Below are 17768 nucleotides of genomic sequence, written 5' to 3'. Positions count from 1 at the left end.
TCTCTTCCTTGATGGACATATCGGAGCCAGGAATGCCCAGAACACCAATGGCAGGCTTGTGTATCGGTAGCTCATATCAAGACACTTATTTGAAACCTCTGAAGCAATGGACAGAGATCCTCCTTCATATTTCTCGAGGTCTGCTGTTGAGGTTTAAGCCTTTAGCCGTTCCAGCATGAAGTGTCTATCGTCGTCGCTGAAAGATTCTCTCCGGTTCAGTCGGACCTGTATGGCAAACTTTGGCAGTCTGGGGAGACTGACTCGGCGGAATCCCGCTTGCTAATTGAATATCCTGAGATATCATTTCCCGGGTTGTTTTGACTGGAAAATTTGTCTGCCCATGGGGAAGAACCCTTAACCACCTATGGAGCCGATGTTCTGCCGGATTCTGACTCGGGAAAAGTGATACTTCGGACAACGCCCCTCGGAAGCACAGAGATGCTGCCCATTGAGGGTTCAACCGGTTCAAGCGGTATGGTCCTCTGTGCCCATATATCCATGGATTTTGCCTTCGAGGCTACTATCATCCTCTTATTAGCATATTCCGGCAAACAACTTCTATTCTCAAGAGGAGAATGAACTAAGAATGGCCCAGGGAAGCTTAGATGTTAAACAAAATGCCCAAGCCAGATGTTATCTTAACTGGGCTTGTTGCACTCCATTCGTCATTACATTCCAGGACGACGGATGATCTAACAAGAATTTTGTTGATATGCATACCAAAAGCTCCAGATTCATGCACTTATATGCAGCTGCTAAACACTGTGAAAAAAAATTATCGATCGCAGTCTGCAGTGGGAACCCAGACCTCTCGTGGCCATGCCACTGTCCACCTTAGGGGTTGTGGATGGACAAGAGCAGTTGAGATGAGTTGCGCAACCAACATTGCAGTTGGGGCATTTTGAATATAAATCCATTTCTCGCACAGCAGAGTCGGTGGAAAATATCGAACACACACAACAATTGTGTTGAACTAGGAGTACATGACTGCAAATATCCCTGACATATCAAGCGTAAGTGTGCATCGCTTAACAGAAGGTAGGATCTCAGAGAAATCTAGAACAGTAGAGTACAGAATGGGAAGCATAACACTAGTTGTTGAGTCTGCAAGGGAGTTAGTTATCGTCGCATCAATCTCGCGCTGCACATAACACGACCATGGCGCGTTGTTCGATCGAGTCTCAAAACGTGGTTGGAGGCCTGAGACCTAAGGCAGAAATATTGCACGATGGTGCCTGAGGCACAAACACGTGCCATCAACCATGCGCGTTTCTTTAAGCCAGCATCTGTCGGCACGACCAGTTTTTCTTCCCTTGGACCTCAAAGACTTGTTTGAATATTTCCTAAGAACGGCTGACTGGGCCGGGAATTTGGCAGACGCGGCATCTCTGGGATCCTCTGGGATCAAGACCCCATCTAAAGCGGGGCATTTATCTGCGAGTCTTATCGATTGGTGACATGCGCATCGCAGCGCGTGTTTGATTGCTGTCAAGGTGTCCCCCGGGATTTTCTACAAGGCAAACAATCCCATGAGCCAAATATGCCCTGGTTAACAAACCAAAAAAGGTGAAACAATAAAGCCAAGAGCCGGGCTCTCCATCTCCTATCAGGATGGACAACCGAGTGTCCCTCGGCTACATCCAGAAGGCCGTCTGGGACGGACGCTTGCCACTGGAAATCGTTCTAGCTCCATCAGAAAGCCGAACCTTTGATAAAACAGACCCATATCTTGTATGTTTGCCTTTGGATGAGTCGACAATGTTCAACGCTGATGTAGGTTGCTAGGTCGCATATTCACGCATCTCATATCTGCCCTCCTTGCTCCCAAGACTTCGGGCTTTCTTTTCGAGCTCGCTGATAGACCCAAACTCCCAGTCTCATGATGGCTGGTTCGAGTTTGAGGGTGTGCCTTTGAAATGGCATTACCCAGTTGGCCTGTTATTTGACCTCTACGCTGGCGCAGACCCGGCCTCGAAGACCGCTACTAGAGGTGACGAGTCCACAGAGGGCGGGTCATCATTGCCTTGGCGTCTGGTAGTGCACTTCAGCGACTGGCCTCATGACCTTGTTCGGCTTGATGCCAATGGAATGGTCATGAATGACGCCTTCATAAACAGCGTGAAAGAGGCAGATTTCCTGCGAAATGGCACAGCCAAAGGCATCATGAGTCTATCAAAAGAAGACTCTTCGGGCCTTTGGAAAGCAGTTGAAGAAGGTTAGTAGCGAATTGGATTGTAATTAATGTACTGTAGGTCTAACCTTGATAAACAGTTGATCTCCCTTCATTCCAGCGCATAACGAGTATCCTCCTTCCTCAACCGTCACAGCCTTTCCGCAATGTACCGATCCGCATATTTCTACCACTCCCACCGGATGCTGAAAACTCGGCTTTGAAAGTGGTACAATCGCCATTGCCACCTTCAATGCCAGCGTCAAATATGCAGGCAAGTCAAATGTTAAGCTCCCGGGCCAGTCTCGCCCCCCAGCCACAAACCATCGGAACTGTGTTGCACACATTGTTACCAAATCTCTTTCCCAGTCGCAGAACTCCAGTCCTTGCGAAGCCCGTATTACATGGTGCTGTGATACCCATGTCTGCACCCATCGAGGAGGTCGTGAGGAGCTCTGCTTACGGTGATGGATGGGCGTATTTAGTCATTCGTATGATGGGTTGAGCCAGTATAATACATGCAAAGAGGCCATCTTTCTAAGGATACGAATACATTGTCTTCATTTTCCCTGGGTTACAATCTCGATATTCCAGCAGGCCATTATCACTCATCTATGTGACCATCAAAGCCATGTGTATGATTAAACCGCGAGGATGCGCCTGAAGTAAGATGGTCGAAGGCTTTGAAAAGTTGTTCAATGCCTAATCACGCTTTTTCTATCGATACTCCATACCGAAAGAATTAGAGAAGAAATAGGGCAGAGTTCAACGAAAGTAAGTTTTGCCTAATGAAAAGCCACCGTGACGGTGTATAAAAAGGGGAAAGTGACAAAAGAAACGAAGGCTAAAGCAAGAGGGATATAAAACTGAATCGAAAGACAGAACTGAGCGGTATATTTAACAAGAAGAAGAGACGATGGATGGACGGTCGATAGAAGTTGTGGATGCTCTCGATCCCCAAGCCGAGTAGTCCTCACCAACCAAAGTCGAACCCCCTATTTCACCAATTTCGGAGTGAATATCAACCGAATCGATGGTAGTGGCCATACTTCTGCGTTGCTGTAGCGGTGGTAGTGACTGCAGCTTGCCCGCATCATCAAACCACAGCATGCTGACTGGGTTTTTGCGAGCGAGATCTATGGCAGTCTGACCATCTCCTTCAATTTTGTCGTTGGTTGGGGTCTCCCCGGCGTCTTTGATTGAAGGATCTGCGCCCGCATCTAACAGTATTTGGAAAATATTAAGGCGGCCACGTTCTGCGGCCAGATGTAGCGGGGTTTTCCCCTCGGATGTTTTAGCATCTAGCGAAGCGCCATTCTTGATAAGCAGTGATATCAGTGATTCTCGTGGCGTCTTCGCAATCACTGCAAGATGAAGTGCCGTCTCGGCGTTGTGAGATGCCGTTGGGGCGTTTATATTGGCGCCATGAGATAGGAGTAATGAAAGGAAAGTGGCAGTATTTTCAGATAAGAGATCTGGTGAGTCAAATGCATTAATGATAAGATGATGCAGCGGTGTCAAGCCACTGCATGTTGTTGCGTTAGCGCTGAATTGGAATTCCAGTAGTGCTTCCACAATGTCAAGGCAGTCTTGATTAAGCGGAGGTGTGATGTGGAGAAGTGTTTCTCCCTTGGCCGTTTGAACATCGAGCCTTGCCCCTTGTTCTACTAGGAAAAGAAACATTATTTTGTTTCCAGTTGCGGCAGCGCATTGTAAGGGCGTGTATCCCTGCGAGTTGCACGCCTCTATGTTTGCACCTTGTGCGATCAGATGCGCCGCAATAGAAACTGTGGAAAGTGCACGGGCTTGCTTGTGAAGCAAGGAGTCACCCTCGCTATCCCACGCATTGATATCTGCGCCTCCGATGACTAGCAGATCAAACGCAACCCAGTTACCCTTCAACGCAGAGATGTGAAGGGCGGTCGCTCCGTGGGACGAGCGGGTTTCCAATTGAGCGCCGCGTTCCAGGAAAAGAGATACTGCGTCGCAATTGTCTGTTTTGCAAGCGAGTTGAAGGGCAGTAAGTCCATCTCTGTTCAAGATGTTCATGCTAGCACCCTTCTCCAAAAGGAATGCAAGAATACGCGGTCGCCTTAGTTCAACTGCGAGATGGAGTGCAGTGTTTCCAGTCACGGTGTTCTGAACATCCATGTCAAACCGGCTTTTAATCAAGAGTGGCACGGTCGCCTCATCATGGGTTGTTCCAACAGCTAACTGAAGCGCTGTTGCTCCTTGCTGGGTTGCTGTCCTGGAGTTGACTCGTCGATGAAGCAAGAACTTGATCAGCTTTCGGTGACCCTGCTCACCAGCGATATGCAAGGCAGTTTTCCCATTCTTGCAAGTGGCATTGATGTTGGCTTTGGAATTAAGGAGGACTTCAACCATTTCCTCATTGCCCCGGTAAACCGCACAGTGTAAAGGGGTGATGCCGAGATGGTTATCACAATCGTTGATATCGGCGCCTTGCTCAATTAACCGCCTCGCCTTTCCAACGATGCCGAAATAAGCAAGTACATGCAGAGAAGTCCAGTCAGGAAAGTACTTTCCGAAACCCAGCTGCTTCGGAATTTCCAGCCCGAAAGCGCAAGAATCTGTTGTAGGAGGTCTCCTCCAGCATAACTTGTTAAGAAACGCTCGGATGAGAACTTGTGTGGTTTGCTCATCTTCGCCGACCTCGCGGGCGTGAATTCCCCAGTATGCGGTGGCATAATCAAGCAGTTTGCCGCGTTTTTTGGGAGGCATCGCTCCTTGAGTAACGTAGCAATCATCAATCACTTCATCAGGCGTGATGATCGTGAGACAGACATCTGCTATATTTGCCTTGGCAGTTGGGAAAAATACTCGAGCTGCTGGCCCGCTGAGGTATTCTTTAGCCGTTTTGTGAACCAAATGAACGGTTCCACTCATCGCATCAATAGTCAATAAGCCGGCAGCTTCATAGAGCATCGTATGTGCAGAATATAAAGATTCCTTCGGATTGCTATTTCCTTGAAGCTCAAAGCTTGCAGCGAACGTTAGCTCCGAGACAGTCAAGGGCCTCTGGGCATAGAGCGTCCAGTAGAGACATCGGCTAGCAAATGGGTTTTGGCTGACAATTCGGGTCATGGACTCGCCATACGCGTCACTTAAGCTCTCTGGTAGATGGAAAAGAGATCGCTGTAGGAGATTACCATCTGTGCATCGGGACAAGAGATCGATATTTAGTCGAGCCAATAGGAATCTAAGATGCCACAGTGAGGTATTAGTAGAAAAACTCTCGACCGACAACTCAAAGGTTTGCCAGAGGGAAATACAATCTTACAAACCATGTGACTTCAAAACAACTTGCTGAATAACAGCAACCTTCAGCTCGGGGGCGTATTGCTTTAATAAAGCAGTCAATCCTCCGTCTTGTTCAATGCGGGCGGATACGTATGTTTCAAGATCGATACTGCTAGCCAGAATGGATATGTGCTCATCTTTGGATGCATACTTTGCTTCCCGTGTGGTAACCAGAATCTGTGCATGATCTGGAAGTTTTTGGAGGCGGTTCAAAATCCTGTCCTTCTCCACGTGCATGTCAATCCCATCGACAATGAACAGAACTCGCGAGAATCTGTTGACTTCAGCACGAATAGCATCTTGATACGTCTTTGCTGACACTTTTCCCTCCGCAAAAGCTTTGGATTGGTATAGCGAGGCCGTCACACGAGAGGGTGTTCTCTTTCGATTCACAAGCTGCGCAAGTATTTTGTCGAGAAAGCCCACAGAGCTTGCATCTTCGTCTGTTTCATCATGGCCAAAAATAAAAATCACACCCACATCTGCAGATGCAAATGCATTTTGCAGGTTGTCAATGATAGCGGAACTAGGTGATATGTTAGACTTGTTAGCTTGTTTCATTTCTCGGGAACTTACGCCAGAAAAGTCTTGCCAGCACCCGCTGTCGATCTATTAGTTCCGGCTTCCATTTGGCAACAGTTGAAAGAACTTAAATACCTGGTCCAACGCAGTAAAGTGTTCTGCAACAGCCAAAAAGCCATTTTGTGTAGGTATCATTCTCAAAAATCCATTCACACGTTCCTCGTTGCCGTCTATTGCATATATCTTCCAGTCTCATGAAACTCTTGGTGGTCATTTGACCTGTTATCGCGTGATGGTCGTCTGCGCTTGGTGTGTTGACTCTTATTGAATCTGAACGATGGTTAGCCCGAGATGCAAATAGTGGCATATGCGTTCAACTAACCTGAGTCCATCTCGTAGAACTGTCGAAGCACATCTCGGAGTTTCGCTTCGACTTGGGACTTCTCTCTGTGTACAAAATCTTGAGTTCAGTACTACTCTATGAGCCATGCCAACTGATCTAGCCAGCCCTGGAGGAACTGCTGGGTAGCACATACCGTGACTCGGGTTGCATAATCAGGACCATCATAACCTTAAAGTGCTCCAATCTGGGAATGAACGTATTTTCCAACAAGCGTTTCCTAAACGAGCGAGCGCTGATACCCCCCGGCTGGAAATAATTCTCGATCGTCCCAATCGTTGACTCGAAGCAGCGGATAAACTCGTCGAGGTTCCGCAGACGAGATGGATCGACGATCCATTTATCTTCCGCCCAGTTGAGTTGATCTTGCATCCGACCCAGCATATCAAGTAGCTCACACAAAATCAACATCGCTCGTTGTGCACCTTCTTGGGATTCTCGATTTCCACCCAGACAGCGCATGACTGACCGGATGGACTGAAAAACCCGGGCAAGGCGACCCCGAATCATTGGACGATCGATCATGCTGGGAGGCTTCATGGACTGGACAATAAGTCTATAAACTAGAGTAAAAATGACAACAACCTAGACATAATCGCAATCAAAGACAAGATAGGTATGGAGGTGTAGTTTGAAGGTTGCAGCGTTTGTTTCGAAAATAACTGGAGCAAGCCGGGGCAAGCGGATCGGCTGTTAATCCCATGACATTCCCCTACTCCCCATGGCGTTAGAGCGAATAGCTGGATTTGGAGGGGTCGGAAAAGACGCCCCTGCATGATCTACGATGACATGACACGGAAAATGACGAAGGGCGCAGGTGAACGTTTCTGTAGCGCTGGCGTCCAGTGATGGCGCTACATGAAACATCGTTCAGCACCGCTACTTCGTATTGCAAATTACTCCGTACTCGAGCTTATGAGATAACCAAATCGATTATAGCGTTCGGACAAAGCGAGTAAAATTAACCCTGACTCAAGCCACCAGTCCCAAGTCCCCCAACGAATCACCGGAGAGCAAAGGTATCGGCGCTTTGATTGCAAAGGTTGTCCACGAAGTGCGGGGGCCTATCCACTGACGATGCGAGTGTAGCCGCTAGGGACTGTGATATGTGCTCGCCCATGCATATCAAGGTCTTGACCGCCACAGATGGAGATCATGCATATGGGGGCCAATGTTATCCAGCATCTGACTGCCAGGGTTCTGTCACTTTTCTTTTTTTTTTCCCTTTATGGTCTCGTCTTTTTTATAGATTGAAATGTCTGAGAGCATGCTACTCCGTACTCGGCGGTCCGTAGCGAAAATTAATCGGCAGATTCAACCTCGTAACTCTCCTTTAGATTTTCATATTAATTGGGCCGAACTCCGGACCTGACAAAAATGGCGCGAGCCTCTCAACGTCGGATGTCCCTCTCGATCTAACTACAGCATAGTAGACACAGAGAAATATAACAAACATAAACAGGCAGAAAATGCACAAGACCAAGGAAATTCGTGACAGCACTATGTCAGACTATTCAGAAGTAACCGAGCACACGAGAAGATACGGAAAGAGTATTCTTTTACTCCTGGTCATCCAACCACGGGTATCGTAAAACCGAAACGAAATGACAGGATAGAAATAGGGACAGAAAAACAAAGGGTGGTCGTAAGGGACATCATTCAAAAGAAGAATAGACGGAAAGAAAATCAGACTGTATCAGATCATATCATGTTGGCCCCGTTGAATGTGAGCTCAGCACCACTGTCTCGACCACGCTTGAGAGCTTTGGCCAGCATAAGCTCTCGCATCCAGTCAATGCGTTCGTCACGAGTCTTGACAGCGAAATGGTGCGACTTCCCACTGTTCAAGAACATAGTCTTGCGGTCGACAAACCCACTTCCATTGGGCGTGGGTATCAATGAGAAGGAAAATGCGGACACATCTTGTGGATTATCACTGCGTTTAAGGACAGTTTTCCTAAAGGCTGCTGTCAGCTTGGACCTCGAGGCAAACGAGGAACAGGCGACTGCGTAGTCATCGATGTCGATGTACTCCAACGCCTTGGAGTTTCGCTGTGCGGATATATCATCATCATGCATTGAAAGCTGGGTGCCTTTCAGCGTGAAGTGATGGTCTTCCCAGTCGTGGCATAGCAATTTGGTGGTCTTGCGCTTCTTCATCCACCCACTGTGGGTCACATCCTCCTCTCCACGTCTGATGAAGGGGAACAAAGTATTGTTGCGCATTTGAGGTGCACGGGGTGTTTTTTGTAGATCCTCGGGGGTTTCGATGGGACTCATGGTAGATCCCTCTATAAGCGGATTCATTGTTGCCACATTTTGAATTGAAGGATGTCTCCAATGAGTTGCCGCCTTGGTTGAGAATGGCCGAGCAGCTGGCTCTTCCTTCACGTATTTGTTATTGCCAAAGCGCATGTTTGGAGGCACCGATTGCGATTCTTCTCGTGCCACTGGCCCGATCGGAACTGCGGTAATCGGTGCATCGACATCCGAAAGAGGAGTTTCCGACCGATAGCATGGATCGACTCGGTAGAAATCTGCTGGAGAGGCTGCTACATCATGGGAGACGGATTCTTGTTGACTCGAGATAGCGGTCCGATCACTGAAATGGCTTCTTTTCGACAGAATAGAAGGAGTGATAGTGCGCAAAGCTGATATGTTTTCAGTGAAGACAGACCCGTCGGTGGAGTCGTGCATGCTGGGAATTCTGAGCTTAGGCAAGTGTCGAAGATGATCCGCAAGCGTGGGTGTAATCTTTGCAGAATCGCAACCCTCTGATCCAGGTGATGAGAGATGTCCCCTAGGAGGAGTGGCAGGCTCATTGGTGGTCTTCAATCGGTCGAGACTCTGGAAGTTCAGGAAATTCCGCACGTTTTCTTGGGGATCCCTGGGTTTGACCTCTTTGAGCTTTTCCTGAGAAAGTTGAAACGCGGAAGGCTTATTACCCCCCATTATATCAGAGGATGCGATAATTGATGGGGTGATCTCGGACTTGGGAGATTTGAGTAGGTTTGGGGCTGTCTGCGGATTTCCTGGGTCTCCTGCAACAATACGACCATAACCAAAATTCTCAAATGGCAAGTCCCGAGCGAGGCGAGTCAGCTTCTCTTGTTGCTTCTGCCACTTACGACAATCTTCGCCTTTGGAACACTGATGCAGCTTAGGTAGAAGCTGCTCGATGGCAACAATGGAGACAGAATCCCCAGGAACAAGGGCATTTCTCTTGCGCCCATGGCCATTTGAAGTCTGGCGACGACTCCGAGGTTTCACATCGATTATCTCTTCATCGACAGCGGAGCAGGAGTTATAGCTTTTGTCTGATATTATGGATGTGTTTCGGGTAGACGCCTGATCGCTAGTAACACTTGAGTTGCGCGAGCGTGAGGAAGCAGTGTCTGTGCTAGTAAATACGCCGCTATTTCGAAGTTTTTCAACGGCGTTCATAACTCTCACTCGCTTGCCGAATGAGTTCATCTCGAGTTGCTCTTTGAGATCCTTGAACTGAAGCACCAGTAGAACAGCACCAGAGATGTCGTTGCAGCGAAAAGTCCCAATGACATCATCTTCGAATCCAAGGCTTTGCATCCAACTCACAACCTGTGATGTTGTCCAGTCTGTCCAGTGAGGAGGTACAGTCTGACCAGATGACAGAGTGTGTCTAGCGGTCGGTAAGGATTGCTCGGGATATTGAGGCTGTTGAGGCTCAGGAGTTGCGCTTGTGGAGCGATTCGGAACTGGCGTATCCCTTCGAAAAGGGTCAAATTTAGAGGCTTTGTGATGATAGGGACCCGTAGTGCTGATGGGTGTTTGCTGGGGCATTGGAGACATGTCCGAGATTGATTTCAGATCGGAGCTTGTCGATAGCGCAAACAAATGAGGACCATTCGGGCCTCGAATATGATTCTCCTCGATGTGAAAGTCAAACGCTGTCAGTCCAGTGGAGTTTGGAGTTGTAACATTGTCCGGGGTAGAGGCCGTAGATATGCTCCCAGTCCCAAACTAAGGACGAAAATGATCAGTATTCCAGGCACATCATAGTGTCGGGTTCAGATCAACGTTACTCACAGAAGCCACACTTCTCATAGGTGAACTATCTGAGTAGCAATCATACCCATCCTCCTCCAAGATCTCTGTTGCCTCCGAACATGGCCTATGGATAGCGGTCTTCGGAGGGAAAAGTGGCAGCGGGTCCTCTTTTTGGTTCGCTAGATAGTTCATGTGATATGCATATTGGGCCTCCTGTATTTGAGGTTAGACGCTTGTGGGATTACCAAACAGCGCAAGAATAACAAACCATCTTGTCATATCAGGATGTAGTCTTCAGTGCCAGCACTAGACTTGAGATTGTTGGAATTAGAACCCCCAATGGAATAACCAACCCAAAAGACCTTGATAAAAGGCCGGGTGGCTTATGTTGGTAGGTGTGGGGCTAGATGTTAAACGCTGGAATAATGTGGTAATAGGGAATAGTAGTATCAGAAATGAGGAATTTGGGTGTTGGATGAGTTTATGTACAAAGTCATCATCTGGGAATTGTTACCCGTTCATCGGTGGCGCCACCAATGAAACCGCTGGGTACCAAGGACTTCGGACGATTCCACAAATCCAGCGAATTGGAGTTGCAGCCCAGACAGTGACTAGGGACATGGCCTAGCGGTAAGCACTGCGAGGCGCCAATGGTGATGTATCTAGGTGACCGGCAAGCCAACCTGGAACACTAGCCTAGAAGACAGGGCCAAAGACCGAAAATCCATCGAGCAAAATCGAGTTCTCCTCATGCTCGTTGGGCAAGACGTAGTCCAGCCCACATCGAACCTGCATGAGGGGTCAGGGCAAGCGGGTGACAGCGGTCTGTGAGAGGTTGTTCGTCACAGCGCTACTGCTGTGACGATATTCTTGGCAACATTTTCACGGGCTGGGAATCTTCCAAAGGAATTCCTGGCGCGTAAAAGGGTTTCGGATACAATTCTATAAATTGATGGCATTTCCTCGACATCTCAAGGGGAATGGGGCCAAAACAGAAACCGTCAAAAGAGAACTGTTGGCATCCATCGATGGATGTCCTGTTGCCGTGTCAAACGATTATGCTAGAACTTAGCCCCGGAAGGTACTACATGGGATTTTGTACGCAATAGAAACATCTGTTTGATTTCTTACCAGATCAGCTCATTTTCCTTTTTCCATTTTCGTTTAATTTCCCTCTGCTTTTGGGTATTTGACTCGAATTACTTTGCCTAGTCAGGGATGTGGATCACGAAGGATGCAACTGGGGAAAACCGTCACACAATCACGAGCAAGCACTCCGTATATACCCATCACAATGCAGATCAATCTGTCATCCGACTGTCTTCGGTCCGAAGCCATAGCTTTTGAATTTTAAATTTATTTAAAATTTCATGCTTTGTACAGAGTATTTTTTTTGACATACAATCCAATGCGTTTTTATAACTGACACTATAGACTGCCTAGGTACCTCAGGAGGTAGCCTAGGAAACCAAACCCCAAACGTGTTTCCCTGGCAATCTCGTTATTAGGGTGAAGTTATTATGAAGCGTACATGTATCTACTTCGCGCATGTACACATACTACCTACATCACAGCCTTGGAAGGTAGAAAGACGTATACATATTTCGTACAGTGATCAAAAAGAGCTGATTCTACTCCGTACGGAGTCCTTCGTACGGATTACGGTAGTTTGATCTGCGTTGTGCAGTACTGAGTACGGAGTACTCCGTACTCCGCACATTATGTACGTAGGAGCTATCTGTGAGTTGCGCTTATTCTTGCCCTTCTTAAGCCTGAAATCAGTCAATATTAGGATGTTTTCCGAAGATATTGAAACGAGTTTTAATGGCCCTTGATTGCATCTGGACAGGTACTAATAGACTCTGTGGTTACCTGCGCCATACTCCGTATACTGATTACTCTTGACCGAACTAAAAAAAATCCTAGCGATCGCTCTCTGGCCTTGTCGCTTATTTGAGGGTTCCATACAAGCCGGCATGAATCACACCTCGTTCTCGCAGGCCACATGAAGGCTTCGGTGGTCTGGATTCAAGATATTCCGATGGTTAAATGCGCACTACTTTCGCAAGCCTCTATCTTCTTAGTAAATAGTTTTGTATTGCATATCTACGCATGTGAAGAAAAAATATCATTTTGTCTGGTTGGCATAGGACAGATAGGATAAGGACTACCTACATACCTATTCGGGTCCACACGGAGTACGGAATACAGTTAGAGTCTTGAACCAATAGTAATGTATATGTCTACTTCGTCAACTTGGTCTCCAGCCACCAACTTCCCTTAATCGGTACCATTGGCTGCCTTGGATCGTACGTTCAATCCACTTTTCAGGAAATATATTGCGCTAGCCCTGTGTTTCTCCCAAGTCCTAAATCCTTGCATCTGTAAGAAGATGAATAAACCCTTAGCAATACCAGGCCTTGTTTATTTTATCCTAGTTCTTTAGGTAATTTAAGAATGACAGCCTTGATCATTGCCTTTACGACTAGGTAGCCACCAGATATGGAAATGAGAAGGCAGGCCTTCCAAGGTTGGAAGGCTTCGCGGATAAGTACATATATCAAATCCTCGTGCCTCAGATGCACGTGCCCGTGGAACATGTCATCTTTAGGCCATGTGACCCAAATTGCTGTCTACTTTTATCAATTTTGCTACTTGATTGGCCCGTACCTTATGCAGGTGGCCTGAATGCATTTCTTGGCAACGGTCCATAATCCGCATCCATGGATGGTACTCTATGGTTGTTATCAAAGACATCATGTTGCATACTCCGTACATTTTGATAATATGTAATGTTTTATGCTCGTTTGTGCCCCAAAAGATAACTTTTGGTGGATAATCATTCAAGGATCACAATATATCTGGCTTCACAGAAGATGCTCCGTAGGGTGACCGGATCATACAGACAAACAGTCCGGGCAACAGTTCTTTCTTTTCTCAATATCCTCTGACACTGTATGACCGTGCAGTCCAGTGCCTGCATATATGATACATATTCATAGTAGGTAGCCCTTGTTAGTGTACAGAGCAAAGTAACACACGGCTGCAATTAAAACTCAAAATCAGCGATCAACTTTGGTCACAACATGCTGCTTTGGACTAGGTAGAGAGAATGAGGTTCTTCGGTAATATCACTTGAACGGAGTAGTTGCATTGGCTTTATCTCATCATGAAGAGCTGCAGAATGATCCATTACGCAACCTAGGACTCGTCTTCTGGGTTGACCTAGTTTGACTGCTGTCCGTATCTAGCTTGGGGACATAAACTATCATTGTTAATTCCGTTTATTCTAAATTTAGGTGAGTAATTTAGAACCGAGTGCGGAGTACTCCGTATAACCTTCCAAATTCAGAAACCACATACGGAATATGGAGTAAATTTGAGAATTCACTCAGGTAGTAATCGCATCAACGAGAGCTTTGAAGGATTCTACATGCCTTGATTACCCCGCATCAATTGATACTAATTATGTCGTTGCTTCGATGTTTGGTTGCTAATTATGGCAGACGGACTTTGTAATTTCCACTAAATATACCTCATGTAAGTATTAATAGAAGTTTTGAGGATTTCTGTTCAGTTGATCGATCAAAAAGGGGAAATCAGCTGCCATCTCATTTTCAGGAACAGATGAATTAGCCTCAATTAAGGCGCTTAAGTGTTGCTAATTAAGGAGACTTTGCTCGCTGTAGTCTTATCACCGTCCGAGCGTCAGTCTCGGCGCATTAGTGCCCTCCAGCTCCTGCCCGGGTCGGCCCCACGGTTGGCTATGAGTCCACCGTTCTGCATAACACTGATGACACTAAAATTGAATTCGTCTTAGGGCGTGAGGCCAGTCGGCGAATCACAAGCTGAAGATAGAAGCTTGGCATGCAAGAGCTGCTTCTTCATCACAGTCTAACTCTGCATGCTTTTCACCAACCCATTTACTTCTCGGCCAATACCATCAGATCTAGTCCAAATTTTTCCAGCCTTCGGGGTTTAGCGTCAAGGTAGACTGACTCGTAAGAATGGACGGGGCACCTATCATTCTGGCGGGATTAATTACGTTCGCTGATTCCAACAAACCAACAACCCCGCTTCTCACACAATTTCACGGGGGCATCTTCGGATAATGTTGGTTGGTTGTCAATTCATAACTGTGAGGAAATGTATGTAGAACCAGAATCTTCTTGGGGATTTCCTATTCTCCGTTTCGAGCCGAACGTAAATATTTGGACGGGGCAAACCGCTACAGTCAAAAGGCCAAAATTAAGTGAGTTTGTAACGATGAGCCTATCAGAGTCGTGATTCACTGTGCCCAGAGTTGCACTAAGTGGTAGGTGAGGTGCTTGAAAGTTGGTAATTACCCCCGAAAGAGTTGGGCATTAGCAGGGATCACTCATAAATTTACTGTAACTCTCGTGCATCATGGGCCCCCCTGGTCGTCCTACCAGAGATCACTAACTGGTAGTTGCAGACGCCACTTGATAGGATCGGCCCTGGATACCTGTCGTCCGTCACTCGTCGTGCTTATACCCCTGCCTCGTCCCAAATTTAGTTTTGAGAGCGGACCAACAACCCGTGCGTCGAAAGTGATTTGCTGCTGGGGTTGTATTCCCCACTCGATGTTCGCATATTCTTCCGACTCGAACTAGGCTGGTCTACCGCTTCCAACAAATTTAGAAGCATGCAGGCCACGGCTGCTGATCGTAGCTCAGACTTATAACTCGCCGCATCCGAGATCTCGAGATAAAAGATCTCCTTCGAAATCGTCTCGAAGCAGTGTGTTTTCCATCCTTCGTTTCCATCTTCCTTTACATACCCCTAATAGAGTGTATAAGCTGCTGGTTCGGCTATACCATTACACCCTCCATTTAGTTGTCAATAAGGTGGCTGGGCCTCCTCGTCAACTACATTATTTTCCGTCGGCCGTGCCGCCCCCTCCCGGTTATTTTGATTGTCTTTGTCATTGATTGATTATTTCTCTCCATCAATACTGGATATTGGGGATATTGTTACGAAAATGCCGAATACAAAACCTTCAGGTGTCGCTCCAACAAGCAGGAGGGCTTCTTCTGTGGCGGAAAGGTCTCTCAATGGGCAAGTGGATAAGTCTGGACGCATGCACAAAAGGTCTCGCTCAGGTATGCACATACACACTGACTCCATGGTTGATTGAACCGGTTAGGTTGCTAACATGGAAAATCTGCATAGGTTGCTTCACCTGTCGCCTACGAAGAAAAAAATGCGATGAGGGTCATCCTGCTTGTAAAGCTTGTGCAAATCTTTGCATCAAGTGCGAATATAAACGACCCGCGTGGTGGAGCAATGCGGAGCAAAGAAGACAACAAAAGGAAAGAATCAAGACCAAAATAAAGCAGACCAAGTCATTGGAACGAAGTGGCTCCCTCCAGGGTTCGTCGGCTAGCTTTTCTTTCGTTTCAATTTCATTTGACCAGACTTCTGACATTTCTCTCAGATCATATGAATCGCACCCTCTCGTCACCAAATTCTGGTGAAGCCGATTTTAGCCGCCCTAATTATGCTGAGAAATACGATTCAAGTTTCGCAGCGCACTTTTCAACCCCCGGGTTCGTGCCCATATCTTATTCTCAGCATTATCCCTATGAAGTTGATGTCAAGACTGAACGGCAAACTTTTGTTAACGATGTACCTCTGAGACATGATTCTTCGATCTCAACCTTCAATGCGATGGGCCCGCCGCAACTTAACGCCACACTTCCCACTTTCCAGTCAGATGAGTGGTTTCAAGAGGAGTGTTTCGAATCTTCGAGCCAGTTTTCCCAAGCCAATACAGCCCTGGGGACCCCAAACATTGGACAATCTCAAGCCTCCTTACAAGCCAATATCCCCGTCGATGACTATGACCGGCCACTCTTGGATCACTTTGTGGACAACGTCTTGCGTATGATTTTCCCAATCCTGGAAGTCCACCAACGCGGTTCTGCACGGGCTAGATCTGTGCTTCAGTCTCTTGAAACAAACAAGTCATACTTCCACTGTTGTCTTAGCGTTGCTGCAATTCACCTCAAGACAACAAGTAGATTGAACGGTGAACAAATTGACCACGATATTATGCGCCATCGCTATGAAGCAATTTCTGAATTGTGCCAAGCACTGAACAAGGATGCCGACCACGAGCATATTCTAGATGCAACACTTGCCATGATCTTTTTCCATTGTTCAGTTGGCGCGCCTGATGATTATCTCCCGGATATTCCCTGGAATGATCATTTCCAAGCCGTGTCAAACTTGGTTAACAAACTGGATCTGACCAATAAAGTGATCAGCTGTGGTCCCATGTACACAGTTCCCCCGTTCAGCATGTCATTGACATCCTGGATTGACATTTTGGGCGCTACAATGCTTGGTAAAACACCTCAGTTTGCACATTCTTATCGCTCCAAGCACCTGAGTGGAACATCTTCTGGCCTCCGAGAGCTCATGGGCTGCGATGACCGTGTCATGTATCTCATCTCTGAGATCGCCTGTCTCGAATCGCTCAAGATAGAGGGTCGCATTGACTCCATCACTGTCTGCACACATGTTTCCGCTTTGGGCAGTCAATTGGAATACACAGAAGATGCCGATTCAACATATAAAAGCCCCTACTCTCCAGGAACTGGAGCAATTCGTCCAGAGACATTGACTAAGACTATGACTGCCATCTTTCGGATTGCCGCTCGAATCTACCTATGTAGCCTTATTCCCGGTGCCGACCGCAATCAGACCAGCACTGTCAACCTTGTCAACGCACTGACAGAGGCTATGTCATACATTCCAGCAGGAGCATTTGGGTTTGATCGCTCGCTTGTTTGGCCATTCCTCATTGCCGGTGCCTTCTCTACTCCCTCCAGTCCATTCAGACAGGCCCTGGATGACCGAATCACGGCCTTGGGAGATCTGGCTGATTTGGGAAGTATCGGTCGCATGTATCAATTACTGAATGAGTACTGGCGGTTGACAGATGATCCCGTCGGTTCAGCTTTCCCTTCGGGAGAGGCCGAGCTTGAGACAGGATATCAATCCATGGAGGCAAGGCCGGATTCTGTCCCATCTGCTCCCCTCTTGTCTCCTGGAATGCGGGAAATCAAGAGGCAACATGTTCACTGGCGAGATGTGATGAACAGAAACGGCTGGCGCTACCTTCTCATTTAAATATATTGCAAGAGCGAGTCGAGATTTCAAGGGTCAGCTTTCTGTGCGTTCAATTGTTGGATTTTTAAATGATACCTCCTGGGCTCTCTCGTTAATTAATGACAGCAGTCGGGATTGCATATATGCTATATAGGTGGGCAAAGCATTGGCACGTTTTTGTTTTCCATGGCG

The 17768-nt window shown here is 47.2% G+C and overlaps 4 protein-coding genes across 4 annotated transcripts; 2 read left to right on the top strand and 2 right to left on the bottom strand.

Annotated features, from left to right (window-relative positions):
* Positions 1-1611: 1611 nt before the first annotated feature.
* On the top strand, positions 1612-2675 carry N7457_009065 (autophagy protein 5; the record flags this gene model as incomplete). Its single annotated transcript, XM_057180108.1, has 3 exons — positions 1612-1731; positions 1786-2215; positions 2272-2675. 3 exons carry the CDS (start codon positions 1612-1614, stop codon positions 2673-2675), a joined length of 954 nt encoding a protein of 317 aa, XP_057028494.1.
* Positions 2676-3067: 392 nt separating this feature from the next.
* On the bottom strand, positions 3068-6875 carry N7457_009064 (NACHT and Ankyrin domain protein; the record flags this gene model as incomplete). Its single annotated transcript, XM_057180107.1, has 6 exons — positions 3068-5390; positions 5472-6017; positions 6068-6092; positions 6149-6343; positions 6396-6460; positions 6550-6875. The coding sequence occupies 6 exons, from the start codon at positions 6873-6875 to the stop codon at positions 3068-3070; spliced, it is 3480 nt and encodes a 1159-aa protein (XP_057028493.1).
* A 1239-nt stretch (positions 6876-8114) lies between these two features.
* On the bottom strand, positions 8115-10710 carry N7457_009063 (SAM and PH domain-containing protein; the record flags this gene model as incomplete). Its single annotated transcript, XM_057180106.1, has 3 exons — positions 8115-10412; positions 10479-10652; positions 10708-10710. 3 exons carry the CDS (start codon positions 10708-10710, stop codon positions 8115-8117), a joined length of 2475 nt encoding a protein of 824 aa, XP_057028492.1.
* A 5192-nt stretch (positions 10711-15902) lies between these two features.
* N7457_009062 (fungal specific transcription factor domain-containing protein) lies at positions 15903-17597 on the top strand (the record flags this gene model as incomplete). Its single annotated transcript, XM_057180105.1, has 1 exon — positions 15903-17597. The coding sequence occupies one exon, from the start codon at positions 15903-15905 to the stop codon at positions 17595-17597; it is 1695 nt and encodes a 564-aa protein (XP_057028491.1).
* Between the last annotated feature and the right edge of the window lie 171 nt (positions 17598-17768).

The sequence above is a fragment of the Penicillium paradoxum genome (assembly GCF_028828445.1).
Source record: "Penicillium paradoxum strain IBT 22861 chromosome Unknown utg000007l_segment0_segment0, whole genome shotgun sequence".
Taxonomy (NCBI): Eukaryota; Fungi; Ascomycota; class Eurotiomycetes; order Eurotiales; family Aspergillaceae; genus Penicillium; species Penicillium paradoxum.
This window is presented reverse-complemented; position numbering and strand designations above follow the sequence as displayed.